This window comes from Pocillopora damicornis, chromosome 1 (assembly GCF_964200805.1).
Source record: "Pocillopora damicornis chromosome 1, jaPocDami1.2, whole genome shotgun sequence".
NCBI classification, from domain to species: domain Eukaryota; kingdom Metazoa; phylum Cnidaria; class Anthozoa; order Scleractinia; family Pocilloporidae; genus Pocillopora; species Pocillopora damicornis.
The window spans coordinates 7,504,902-7,518,657 of NC_142670.1; the positions used below are offsets into that span (position 1 = coordinate 7,504,902).

The 13,756-nt window shown below is 35.8% G+C and overlaps 1 protein-coding gene across 5 annotated transcripts; it reads right to left on the bottom strand.

Annotated features, from left to right (window-relative positions):
- Positions 1-7,086: 7,086 nt before the first annotated feature.
- On the bottom strand, positions 7,087-13,749 carry LOC149051718 (replication factor C subunit 1-like). 5 transcript variants are annotated; one of them, XM_089186264.1, is made up of 8 exons: positions 13,629-13,742; positions 11,913-11,946; positions 11,398-11,471; positions 10,897-11,066; positions 10,151-10,425; positions 9,073-9,252; positions 8,092-8,239; positions 7,087-7,375 (listed from the first exon to the last, which is right to left on the bottom strand). In XM_089186264.1, exons 4-5 carry the CDS (start codon positions 11,025-11,027, stop codon positions 10,245-10,247), a joined length of 312 nt encoding a protein of 103 aa, XP_089042390.1. In that variant the 5' UTR covers positions 11,028-11,066; positions 11,398-11,471; positions 11,913-11,946; positions 13,629-13,742; the 3' UTR covers positions 7,087-7,375; positions 8,092-8,239; positions 9,073-9,252; positions 10,151-10,244. The 5 variants fall into 4 exon arrangements, 4 of the variants coding, with proteins under 4 accessions (XP_089042390.1, XP_089042393.1, XP_089042384.1 ...); XR_016180746.1 differs by having other exon boundaries at positions 11,913-12,304; positions 13,629-13,749; XM_089186258.1 differs by having other exon boundaries at positions 11,913-12,537; positions 13,629-13,726.
- Positions 13,750-13,756: the final 7 nt, after the last annotated feature.

Sequence of the window (13,756 nt, forward strand, 5' to 3'; positions counted from 1 at the left end):
CGGCCGAGACAAAATGTCTCCTTTTCTCTGTAGAATTCTCAAATTGCGTAAAATTTCTGCCAAACATGTATTGAACAGTAAAGGACAGGAAGGTGTTAGCGCAAATACTTTCCTTTCGGCGGCCTCAAAAAGTTACCCGTTTGCAAATTTTTCAAAACTCGACTTTGACAGGTCTACGGGTACCAACAGCTCCCTCTTACAGAAAATGACTTTTATACAAAAAATGACAAAATTTAGAATAATTTCAAGTGCAAAAAGGATAATACTTTTTCCGCGCAAACATCGTTCATTTTAGGTGTAAATTTTAGATAAATAGTTAATCTCCAAAACATTGTGCGTTTATTTAAAAATAAGCACTTCTAAAACTCAGAATTCTGAGTTTTACGAAGCCCAGTAGGCCAATTTTGGCCCATTCTTTAACTTAGGGCTCTTCAAAGCTAAGTCGCCTTCAAATTTGTCGCTTTATTGCTTAGAATAATTAATGATGTCTATGCATTTTACCTGATCGGATCGAGCAGTAAATTGTTTTTTTCCTTTGGTTTTTCATTTTACTTGTAAAAGCGTTAGAATTTGAAGAAACAATCCTTTGCTGTTTCAAAAACTTATTCACAGAACATACGCAAATTTTGATGTAAATGTGACAAAAAGTTTACTGGGGCGTCTTTTAAACAATCTTATTTCACATGGTTTTCTCACCTCTTAAAGGGTCATTATATACATCCAGTTCAGCGTCACTTGACGTAACTTGACTTTCTTCTATCGCTGAAATTGCCGAGAAGACATTTCAACTTTGCAAGTGATCACAACTATGTGCAATTACAACGAGCGTTCTAATACTGGCGTATTTAGTGGATTCCTTAAAACCTTCTTATCGAATTGATCCAAAAAATTGTGCACCAGAATTAAGATATACTTAATTGACAAACAGTACAAAATCACCACAACGAAGTCTTTCCCTGTTGCTTTTTCTCACCTGTGGCTTGAAACTCATTTTTCACCTCCAGTTCTTCTCCCGTTGTTGGGAGGTTGCTTTCTGCCATAGCTAGAAATAAAATTGAATCGATTGTACTGCGCTACATTGTTTAAAATCAAAAGAGGAGACTCAGATGAAAATAACCCAGAGAAAACATCTTATACTTAATCATAGAGGATGAATGAGAATCTCATAGTTTCCTCCGTCACGCTATTGTGATTGCGTGACAGTCAAGTTCTGCGGGTTGTGTCATGTTTGTTTTTTCAATTGTCTGTTTGTTAGTTTGTTTTCGTAGTCTCATCTGTTGAAACGTTGTTCAAGGCTGTCCCTTATCAAAAAGCGTGAGTTGCAATAAACAATCTAGTTGTACCCGGTAGGCATGGATAAGCATGGATCAAAAATTATGCAACAAACGAAACCGAAACAACTATGAGGGTTTGCGGTACCGTCACGAATTCTACCAACAGCCCGCGAGCCCATTGTGTGAAGAAACACGTTTATCGACCCTGTTCTTCTACAAAGTGCATGTGTAAAATGTCCCTCAAAGCGATCGAAAAATTTGCTAGACAAAGTCTTTTTTTTTTTTATTAACAGAATTATAAGTTCTGGTCAATAAACTCTTTCATTAATAATTTTTTGAAGGAACCAGGAAATTTAGAATAACTGGAAGAGCTGGTCCCTCTCCAAATTATGTTGGGGAAGTACTCGATTTTTTCATTTCGAATTCAGAAAAGGCGCTGAATACGAGGTTATTTTGAGGGACTGGAGAAGATGGCACTGGAAAGTGTCCTTTTCAACAAAACTCTTGTTATCAAGAAACTTCATCCACAACAAATTGAAAGCCAAGCTCAACACAAAGACTCCTGCATAGTTTAATCTTGTAAAACGAAATGAGACTGAAAAATTATTTTTGAACGAATTGTTGATCAAAAGAGAATCTTTTGCGATATTATAGCGGATGTGAAATCTGGAACATTTCCCTAAAGCTGCTGAGGTGGTCTTGCCATACAGAACAAGCTTCTGCTCCACTATCAGCATTTACTGAGCTCACAATTTTATCTTCCAGCGCACTATGTAAACAAGCAAACAATGTGTCCATTTAGTCCGTCATCGCGCGTAAAGGTATATCTACTAAAACCGAACTCTGACAGATAACCACTCAGAAATGATACTACTAACTCCCTTGTAGATACGTAGTTCGAACATTTGAAGACAAAAATTTATTCATCGTCGACGATTACCGTGTCAAGTTTTGCGAGGAGGTGGATTGATGTTCCAAAGCGTTTAAAAGACCAGAATAATTAATCGTGTCGTTGACGGGGTTTAGTTTTCATACGTGATCAAGAAATCTTAATCATCGTGGTTCTGGGGTTAAAAATTTTCACTTCTGTTGACACGTCTTCCCAATTCCTCTCCTATTTATACGTTAAGGTGGGACCCGTGAGCGAGCAGGAAAGCTGTGCTCTGATCGGCTACTCAAGAATGTGAAATGTGTTTTCTTTCGATTCTCACTTTGATTCCCCACAGAAGGAAATAAAGAAATGCTTGTAGTCTGTTGAATACCTCGTATAATTTTGTAACTACACAGTATATTTTTGTCCTATGAACAAAAGCTTTTGCAGCATTTTTGTCTAAAACAGAGGTCACAGACTCGACCTTAACAAAATAAAATCACAACGAAACTCCCAGATTCATTTGGCAATTCCAATGATGGTGCATGGATATATTTAGTTATCGTGTGATACATTCTTTGATACGTTGCTGACGAAGCCTTGGTCTCGGTCCCGGCTAAAAATGTAGTGACGGAAATTGGCCGATGTACAGCCTTTTTTAAGCTCACACTTATCTAGTAATACAATGAAGAAATGTAAAATGGTTTCTGTGTTTACATAGCCTGATGTAAACACGCGGGAGGTTGGGAGAGCACGAGATAAGCGTAGGAAACCCCGACGCGAAGCGGCAGGCTATGTAAACACGGAAACCATTTTACATTTCTTTTATAAAATAACTAATGAAAGAGGAACGAAAACCGTGTTTACATACGCTCATGTAAAATGGTTTTATTGCCAATCAAAGCCCGCGTACTGTTTGAATTATTTTATAAACGCATGTATGAGGTATTAGATAACCGCGCGTGGATACAAATTTTACCATCGAGTGTTCATGAAATCTATTAACTCCTTCAAACAGATAATTCAATTCCAGCAGATAAATTCGTATCGATAGGCCGACATGTATCATCCATTTTATTCAAAAGATATTGGTTGAAAATTTGAATCACATACAATTTTTTAAATAGGAGCATCGATTACAGAGATCCGCTGCACCGAAACTCAGCTCGCCGAAAAATCAATTCAATTCCGGATATTGTAATACAACAATTTCTCCTTACAAGAACTATTTCCTTTAAGAAAGAATTGAATTCAGCTTCAGGTAAAAAATACAATTGGAAAAAAAACAGCCCACATGGAAGGTAAAACTTTCATGTTGATAAATCCGATTGTAATGACGACATTGGTACTTAGATATGTGAAGATATAAATGGTACATTTACAGCGTGCGGTGGAGATGTCACGTTTTGGAAACTGAAAAAATTCTGGTATTTCACCGACAACCATATTACCGTTATTATTATTATATATCGCGAATGTTACCATATCAAAAGAAACGTAGGGATTGCGTAATTTTTTTTCAACCTCGAGCTTTGTTACAAACTTACAAAGAGATATTTGCTGATTTTGATATTGACGAGAGCTCTAATTGTATACGTCACGTTATCTAGCTCTGTCACATGCTCATCACGCGCTTTTGCCGCATAATCATCACGCACAGTTAAACCTTTAACTCCCGTGATCTAATTGTTAATTCTCCCCTCTAGCTGCTACATGTTTCATTTCAAAGTAGATACAGAAATTTGGTGTTAGTTCAAAGATAGCGAATTCTACCAGATAAAACTTTGAGTATTCTCATTACCTGTTTGCTGGATAATGTATTGATATTACAGGGATGAGTTACAAGTTATATCACTTCTAGGAGTTTAAGGCTTCAGGAAATTGCATCGCGTGCAGGCTATTAAACCAGTCAAATGAGAGAAACCATTGAAATATCTTCACATCTGATAACAATAAACCGGGAAATTCGACTGAAATTAAACTTGATTGTTTTTAGCCGCAAGAAAAATAAGATTGCGATCTTCAATTATAAATAACATGAGCTTTACAGCTCTAATCAGTTGCAGAATGAAAATTGATTTGTACCTGTTAAACTATTATCCTCTGAATCCTTCTATTCTCCAGACGATGTCATTTGTTAATTCTACATGCCTGAAAATATCAAAAATAATATTTTGCTTTACAACAGTTCGATGAAAAAATGAAGGTAACATACTCACGAGTTTGAAAGATGTAACCTCATCTAATGCCCAGTGTTGTGCTTGTATTTTTGTCTGTTTGTTTTTTTTATTCTTTTTATGATTATCGCTTGTTTACATGTTTCTCCATGGCGATTAATTATTTCTGTGATTTAAATTCAGCTCTTTCTCTTTCAGTGCAAAACACTCGCATCCGCAAAACCCCTTTTCTTCTCTGAGCAGGACATGTTACACCCTGCCATAACTGAATCGATAAGGATGAATTTACACCGTGAGTTATATTGTACCAATGCAATTTCTCTTCAAGTGATCAACTCAATATATCCCTCGTTCAATATGATACACATTTGTTTTTGGTCATCTTCCCATTAGCGTTACAGTTCTCTCAAATTTTCATTTTCCGCTCTCACCGTGACAACTTCAAAAAGTTTCTAAAAATAATAACGGTAAGCTTTTTTCTAAATAACTCCCGCCAATTGTGCCCTAAATATTTTTGCAGTCAAAAGCGTTGGTGTCCGGTGAAATCACCAGAGGGAGATACAAAGCTGAAGAAACCACATTAATAATATGTATTCTTTATGTAAATTTTTTTCCAATTTTCTTGTCTTTCGATTATAATATGCTATACGTATAGGAAATCGTATGAACGCGAGTGCATTTCGTGATTTATGGGCACGAGTGATGTTTTGAAAGTTCTCAAAATTGCACGAGCCGTAGGCGAGTGCAATTTGAGAACTTTCAAAACATCACGAGTGACCATAAATCACGAAATGCACGAGCAGGTTCATATGATTTTTTATTTATTATATTCTCGACAAAATTACTCCATCGCGCTACTCTGCACGCCTTACGTACTACAAAAAACACTTCAATGGGTTCCAAAATGCTCACATGTTTTATTTGAACCAATCAAAAATGTAATGTTGTGACAGGTAAATCAAGCGTGAAGTTCTTGAAAGTTTCTCAGAAAATATTACAAGCCGAACTCTGTCAGCCATTTTTTTATAAGCTGGTGTTTAAATTTGGCGCTTAGGGTTTCCCCGGTGTTTCCATGGCAACTTCTCCGTATTGCACTCTATAACCTCTATTGCACTCTATAACCTATTTATGCATTCATCATTGACCAATCAGAAACGCGATATTTTGTTGAGTATATAATAAATTCCTTTATTATCTTTCCTCACCTGAAGATTACTTGCAATAAATTTAACTCCAATAAAGTTCTTTTGCAAGAAAAATACTTGAATTCTCGTTATATCTAGAGAAAAGCATATTGAAATCGTTTCGCGTCTTGTTAAGAATTAAAGCGAATACCATAAGTACTCTTCTTAAAAAAAATATCCGAGGAAAAAATTCAAAATTTTTTTAAATCTGTGTACTCCATGCATCTTTGTGTGCAGAAACCCTCTGTGTATCTTATAAGAATTTTATGAATAAATTGTTACTGAACCAGTTGTCTTTAAGTTGGAAGAGAAATCTGAGGCCGTAGCTCTCTGTCTCTTTGAGCTCTAGAATTGTCAGCCGAGTTTGGATGCAGTAAGCGAGGCCATAAATAAACGTATAACAGTTCGTACAGACAAGTGACGTACATGACATGATACAGGAATCAGAAATGCCGCAGCTTCGTAAATCCCTCATGGGAAGATAAATAAGCTACCTCAAGGTCTGGTATGTTTATCTACATGTCAGCATTGATATTTAATCTATCGTTTAACCTGATCTGACGGATAGGGTTTTTCTTTTCGGTCGTCGGTTAAAAATGAGTTTTTCCTTTGTCACGCAAGAGCTTGAAATTTCCTTTCTATCATTATGTATTCGAAGACATGAAACTTTCGACATTGATGATCTAAGCAGTATGCAGGATGATCCTTTATGTATCCATTGCATGTCATAGATCATTAACGAGAAATCTATAGCTATGTGTGAGAGCTTCAGATCGTAAAATCCGATGGTCTAAGATTCGATCCTGCGTTCGTGACGAGTAAATAAGATCGATATTTTTTTCATTCTTTTGTCTCATGTTTCAAATTATTTCTATTTGTATCTTTAGTCAATACCCGTTTATCTCATTCACTGCATTCGGTCGCTATTAACTTATTCTGTCCTCACCTTAACTCCTGTGAAAATGTGATTTGCCCTAGAAGTGTGTAACAAAACGGTGCACTTGGTAACACGAGCAGTATTGAAGAAGCTGAATATGAGCTCATCGAACTCGAAACAGAAAATCGTGTCATTGCTTATTTCGTGATCCATGATTCTATTTTGTAGCGGTGCTGTTTCACTATTTATACGCCAAATTTGGACAGGGCCTCATATTACATTTTTGAACTATTCTTTTTCATTAATCCGGGGTATAGCACAATGATATAAACATGCTATTTTTTTTAAGTATACTTATTTTTTGCTGATGTGATGGTCGTTAGGGTGATCGAAGGGCGCTGGACTGCCATACGAGAGGCCTTGACAGGACAGGGAAAAATGAGACACACACATACTGAACGCATAGTGAAGGAAATTTTCTTATTAAAGATGCAGGCGATTTGTCGGCCTGGAAACTTGACAAATTTTTTAGGAAAAGTTGACCAATAGAGCTTTAATTCGACGGGTGAGTGAAAAGAAATGACCTAAGGCGAAATTTAGCAAAAAGTTATTGTATAGCGAATACGACCAAAAATACACGGAAAAATGACATCTGAAATCTAATAAATTAACTACAGAGGAAAATCAGTTTAGTAAGACTGGAGAATTCATGAAGTATCTTTAATAATATCAAAGTCATTCCAAATCTTACAGAAATTTGACAACCTGTCAGAAAGCCATCCATGGTTTTATTGTTCAGTGACTGAGAAATGTGTTCTTCCAAGGTCTTTTTGCTTCGTGTGTCACTGGCATTCATTTCAATGTACGTAAAACCCAGCTCTTCACAAACCAGGATACATGTAGCTGTTGATGTTTTTCCAACTCCTAGGGAACCGGACAGAAGAGCTGCCATATAAAGGACGACCCATCTTGGCCTTTGTTGTAAAAGAAAGCTGTGCAAAATAAAAAGGTTTAAAACTGTGATTCCATTACTAACATACTAACTACATGTATAAGTGACTGTCGAGTAAAATAAATTCATAAAAGTTCATAAGTTACAGCTGTTTAAAAAATTGTATCTCTGAATGTGGGAATTAAGAAACAATCTGGATTCAATGTGAAATGTATTTAGCCAACAGCTAGACGACATTTGCATTACAACTCAGTTTAAGGTCTTATGTAAAATATCTGTTGATTAAGGTTAGGTTCATCCACTGAACCCTTTTACTTCAAACAGCTCACTAGTACTTCTTACTGTCTGCCATAAAATTTTTATGATTTGGATAATGTGGTATTGGATCAACTAATTATCCCCAGATTGATATTTTTCTATATTCTCATTACTTGTTTGATTGATATTGTACTGATATTGTAAGGAGAAATCCTGTCTTGGTCACTCATGTGAGATAAAGGGTTAGAGATAAAGTCAGCACAAGAGCCACAGTTCTAACCTTGCCTATGCTTATGTTAATTTCAGTAGCATCAGGTGACTAGGAGAATTGCTACTCCCCCCCCCCCCCCAGAAAGGTCCCCCTATCTGGTTACAACCCAAACTTTTTCATCTGCTTTCTCTGACAGTTTGCCTGAACCGCTTGTATACTTGCCTGAAGAGAAGTTACATGTACATGTATTTGAGGGAAAAGCATCTTGACAATCAATGTGTACTCACATTTAGAGGCTGGTTTCTTTCTATTCTTTTCCCAGTCTCTCAACCCAGTTCATCAGCTTTCTCATGTTGCTCTCATCACCCTGCTGACCAATAATCTGCTTCACTGCCCAAGGCTGATATTTGTCTACCCATAACAGACTTGGTTCTCCTGCACAAAAAAAAAATTACCTTTACTGTCAAAATCTTATGTAGATTAAAAAAATAAAGCAATAAAAAAAAAGAAAACTGTACTTTCTTGTAACTCAATTTAAGTAACACAAACAAGTCTACAGGTAGAAGTACAGTAAAATGATCCAACAGATGAACCTAAAGGTGGAATTTAGAGTTGTGGTAAAACTGACGTGTGGGTGACTGGACGGAGGAGAACAAGGAGAATAAGTGACAGATAGAAAGACAGTAATTGGAAGAATGAACATACACAAAAGAGCAGACAGACAGACGGACAGACAGACAGACAGACTGAGTGACACTGTAAATTAAGTATATGGAAGAAGGGAAATGAGGATTAACAAATTATGGGATCAGTTGCACAAAAAAAACAACTACAAAAACAACAACAACAAAGAAACCACAGGTTTCTTGCCAAGTAATGTTTAGCTATTCAAGGAAGGAAATAAAACCTTAAACCAGTTAAAGGGTCTCTTAACAAAGAAACATTTAACAAACTCCACAGTCTAAGTTTATGCTCATAGGAAAAAAAAAAAAAAAAAAAAAAGAAACTCTTTTAGAGGCCAACAACAAAAAGAAAATGATAAATTTCCATCATGGTAAATTTCTCAGTTCTTGTTAGTTTTCTATACAGACTTAAAAAAAGTCAATAAATTGTGTTAATTCATGCAAATTTGTGGAAAGTTTCCCAAGTGTTTTTGCTAGAAGCTGCACCCGGATTTGTTATAAAAATTTAGGGAAAAGGTGCAGCTAATATGTTTATGTTCACAGTTCTTTTTTTCTTCCTCTTTTGAACTGTGCATTACAATGTACCTTGGAAAGTTTACTCTTCCCAGGATCCTGTCCCACGACAACTTGACTCTTTTTCTTCCTCACTGATTGGGTAACTTTTCCACCATATCTTTGAATCAAATCTGCTGCCTCCTCTCTCTCGGTGCTTTCCAAGATTCCCGTTATAAGAAACGTCAGTCCATCCAAACAGTTTTCTGCTTCCTAAAAATTATATTATTACGTGCATGCATAATTCAAGATGAGCAGACAAATAATTAATTCTTCCCTTGAAGGCCTCTTAATACTGTCCACACTGAAAAGTTATAAATGGTGAAAAATGAAAAAAACTCTGTAGATACACTATGAACATTTGAAATCAATGTCAGCATCTGCGCACCCACCCCTCCCCCTAACCCAACAACTATCAACTTCTTACAAGTAAGGGTTAATGTTGTATTAGGGGAGGGGTAGGTAGGCAGTTTCTCAGATACTGACATTGAACCAACATTTGAACAACAACTAAGAGTAAAAGGATAAAATACATTTTTTTTGTTTAACCCTTTAACTCCCATGAGTGACCAAGACAGAACTTCTCCTTACAATATCAATACAATATCATGCAGACAAGTGATCAGAATAAATAATCAAGCAGGGGATTATTAGTTGATCCAAGACCAAATTCTCCAAACTAACATTACAAGAATTGTATGACAGACAGTAAGGAGAATTACTATTGACATCTCAGAAGTAAAAGGGTTAATCAAAGCACGCATTTCACAATTTTTTCGTGTAAACTGTATCTACAGATTTTCCAAATAAGCCTTAATTCTAATAATCTTCATTTTCCTTTGTCTTGCATCTCTCAATAAAATTTGAAAGGATGGAAAACAAACCATAAAGAGCTTTGAGAGATAATAATAATTTAACTACCAGAAGAAATTAACATGTAACTTCTCCTGAGAATATCCATAGATTATCCAGCAAACATATAATGAGGATACTAAAACTTATCAAGTGCATGTAGTTGTTATAATGATCTAACAACAAACTCTCATTATTTATTTACAGAAAGCAGCTAGAGGGGAGAATTAACAATCAGATCTTGGTCTTTGAAACCTACCCGAGGGATTTCCTTTGAACCAAGTGCCCTAGGACCATCTCTTGCCATAAAACCATGGTAGCCAGATTTTTTCTTTTCCGATGAGGGTGGAACTTCAATCACTTCCTCTGATTTTGACACCTTGGTGTTCCTTGGGTTGGAGTTTCCTTACTAACATCTTTTTTTCCTTTTTCAGAGTGACAGTTTTCTTTGGACTTGGTTTTGAGTCTTTAAATGGAGTTTCTGGAAGTGTGGCAGCTTTGGCAGCCAGATTGCTGGCAGGAGTTGGGTACTTCCTGAAATGTCCATGGATAAAATTTGAAGTGAATAAAAGTTACATGTATATCAAATATTCTAACAGCAAAGAGTTGTCCTCACAAGGCAAGAGTTGTCCCAAATAGGAATGTTGATAATTAAAGACACTGCTGCTTTGAAAAATGGAGACAAAGTGGTAACATCTCCTGGATTGTCAAAGTTAAAATCACCAAGAATGTACCTAAAAGTTTGTCACTATTGTTACTGCTTTTGTATAAATTCTAGGTAAAGTAATGGTAGTATTTTGAGTAGTGTTAGTATTGTAAGTAATGTTTTGTTGCAAGTATTGTTAGTAATGTGTCATAGTAGGACAGGTTTACATACAGTACCTTACACATGCAATCATATCAGATCCAATCCATTCTAGTATCAGGGTAGCTGGTTCAATTAAGTATTAATAGTAATGATTGATTTTGCAACAATAAAGTATGGTAATCAAAAGGCTTACAAACCTTTTTCTTCTCAGGGGAAGGCTTTTAACCTCATACTTTGATTCTGAGAAGTCTTCCTTTCTTTTCTTTGATGGTTGCTGTTGTATGATGGTTGACATTCCCATTTTCTCTTCCTTCTTTTTCTCTCCCATTTTTATACTCTTCTTTTCTATTCACTTTGGGTCAGATGTCTGTGGGAAATGAAAACAAAGAAAATGATTGATGGTTCAACAGGGAATTAAGGGATGATCATTTTGTAGGCTTAAAGCTCTGGATCAAGCTCAAAATTTGCACTCTTAAGAGTGATCAATTTTCTAATTTCTCGCAATAATACCAATTCACAGTCAACTGAGCAGCAATGTGATGAGAACTCTTTTTAACCTAAAACTGTAAATCTTATAAAAATTAAAAATATACTTGTAAAAAAAGATGAATCACAATTCCCATAAAGATAAAGTCTCCACATCACCTTTCATGTAAAAAGTATGGCGTAGCCTCAATAAGTCGACATAATTTCCTTACCTGAGTCCAAACTGATTGGTCTTCTATTTTTCTTAGCTTTTGAACTCTCCTCCTTCTTTACTGATGTGGCTTTTCTGAAAGTGCATGAAAGAGAACCAGGTTCTGAATACAACCTGACATCAGTATGCATATTCTCCATACTGTTCTCTATGCATTTTCTAAGCTGCTGACAAGGAGAATTTGTTTAATAATCAAGAGCTTGTATAGTTGGTGACCATTTCCCTGATTCTTGATTCAGGGGTGATACTAGGGTCCAACGGTTTAACCCTCCTAAGATCTGATTGCTATTTCTCCCCTCTAGCTGCTACACATTTCCTTCTAAATTAGTTATGAGAGCTTGGTGCTAGATCAAGATAGTGGCTTCTACCTGATAAGTTTAAATATTTTCATTACCTGTTTGCTGAATAATGTGTAGATTATTATAGGGAGAGGTTTCATGTTAATCACTTCTGAGAGTTAAAGGATTAACTACAACTGTATGGAAGGGAACAAAATTCAAGAAACAAATCACATACCTGATTTTTGGAGGAAGAGGATCTTCATCAGAAACTAAAATAGATGTAAAATTAATTTAGAAATAGGGTCAGGACATCATTGTGATGTTGTACAGATAATTATGTGAATCTTTTTACACCCTGTTTCCGTAATAATGCAAATTGCAGTGGGAATTGACAAGAAAACTGTATAGCACAACTACCTAGCTTACATGTACATTGAAACCATTAAAACCAATACAGAGGTATAACAGTTTGTGTAGAGTCTCAACATCTGTTCCTTTCAAAACTGTTGGTGTTCACCCTAAAACATAACCTGAGTAAATAATGTTTTTTCCTTTCTTCTTCTTCTTCTGATTTACTTTTGGTTTTTGTTTTCAGGCAATGTCATCATCTTCACTGCTTGATAAACTCTGACCAGCAAATTAACAATTACATATTTTTATTCACACAGATGTGAGATAAATTCACTTCTTTGGACCTAACAATAAAACTGGATAAGATCAAGGGGGGGTGTTGTTCCTTGGAGCACAGCTTCCTTACAAGACTTTATCTTCCAGCTCAGAAAATCAAGAGAAGACACCAGGTGTAGAAACCAATCTCCCTCCTTAAGCCCCAGTCCACGCAACTCTCCATATAAGTTTGACTTTTACGCGGATCATGCAAATAAAAAAGGTGTGAGCTTGAGTTAAAAGGTAATTGCAAGTACACTGTTATGCCAGCCATATTCCAAAATCATCAGGTAAATTGCTCTTTCGTCTAGTGACCCATGTTTCATATATTATTAGTGTTGTCTTTGTTATACATATTTCATGTTACAGTACTGCTGAACTTGTATTTCCTGTGTTATTTCCAATCTTGTAATTAGTCATTCTGTTCTTGATGTATTATGTTTGTAATACTTTACTTAGAAATCACTAGCAATGGCATGTAAATAGAAGAGTTCAGTCCAGTCATCAGGAAATTAAACTTATCTAAAATTTATTGCTGGCACATTGGTTACACCAGGCTTGTGGAAAAAAAAGTTTGAGTAAGGTGAAGTTTCAATGTTTCTTTATCAATCACTTTTCAAGTTAATCAAAAATTTCATTTTCCCTTCAGTCTTATTAAATTAAAGATTAACTAGTACTTGTCAAAATTTGCAGAAGTAAAAGCTGCAGTTTGAACAAATTTGTAGGGAATGCTTAAGTCCTGGATATTTCGAACTTAAGGGAAATTTAGGTAGCAGTGTATCACATCATGCTGTTTAACCCTTAAACTCCCAGATGTAATTAACATGATGTAACTTCTTCCTAAAATATCTAAACAATATTCAACAAAAGGGTAATGAAAAAAGTTATCTTGACCTAACAAAAAATTCCTATAACAAATGCACAAGGAAACGTCTTTAAACTAGTGGGGAGAATTAGCAAACAGATCTTGGGTCAGTTAAGAAATGAGACAAAATTGCTTCACTTAATGACCTTGTTTAAGATAAAAGAGGCAAAACACTGTAACTTATCAGCCTCACTCAGCTACCCTGACATACTCAGACAAACTATTGAAAATTACACCTACAAAGTTAGTTAACACACAGTACCACACCATTTCCCACATTCCAGCCCAGAAAGATACCTTGGGTTAGATATATGTAGTGGAATGAAACTCTTGGTTAAATCATGTCGTAAAAATTACATACCATGTGCTAAATAAAAGATTCATGACAAAGGAAATTTTACCATGTATGGCAATACATACCAATTTTGGCGAAATTCTGCCGCTGAGAACTAAAACGACTAACAAACCATTTTAGTTTAGTGATGTGTTCACATCACTCTCCGACATTTCGCGCCATCTTTGAAAAGTTCCTGTAATTCAGTCAGCGG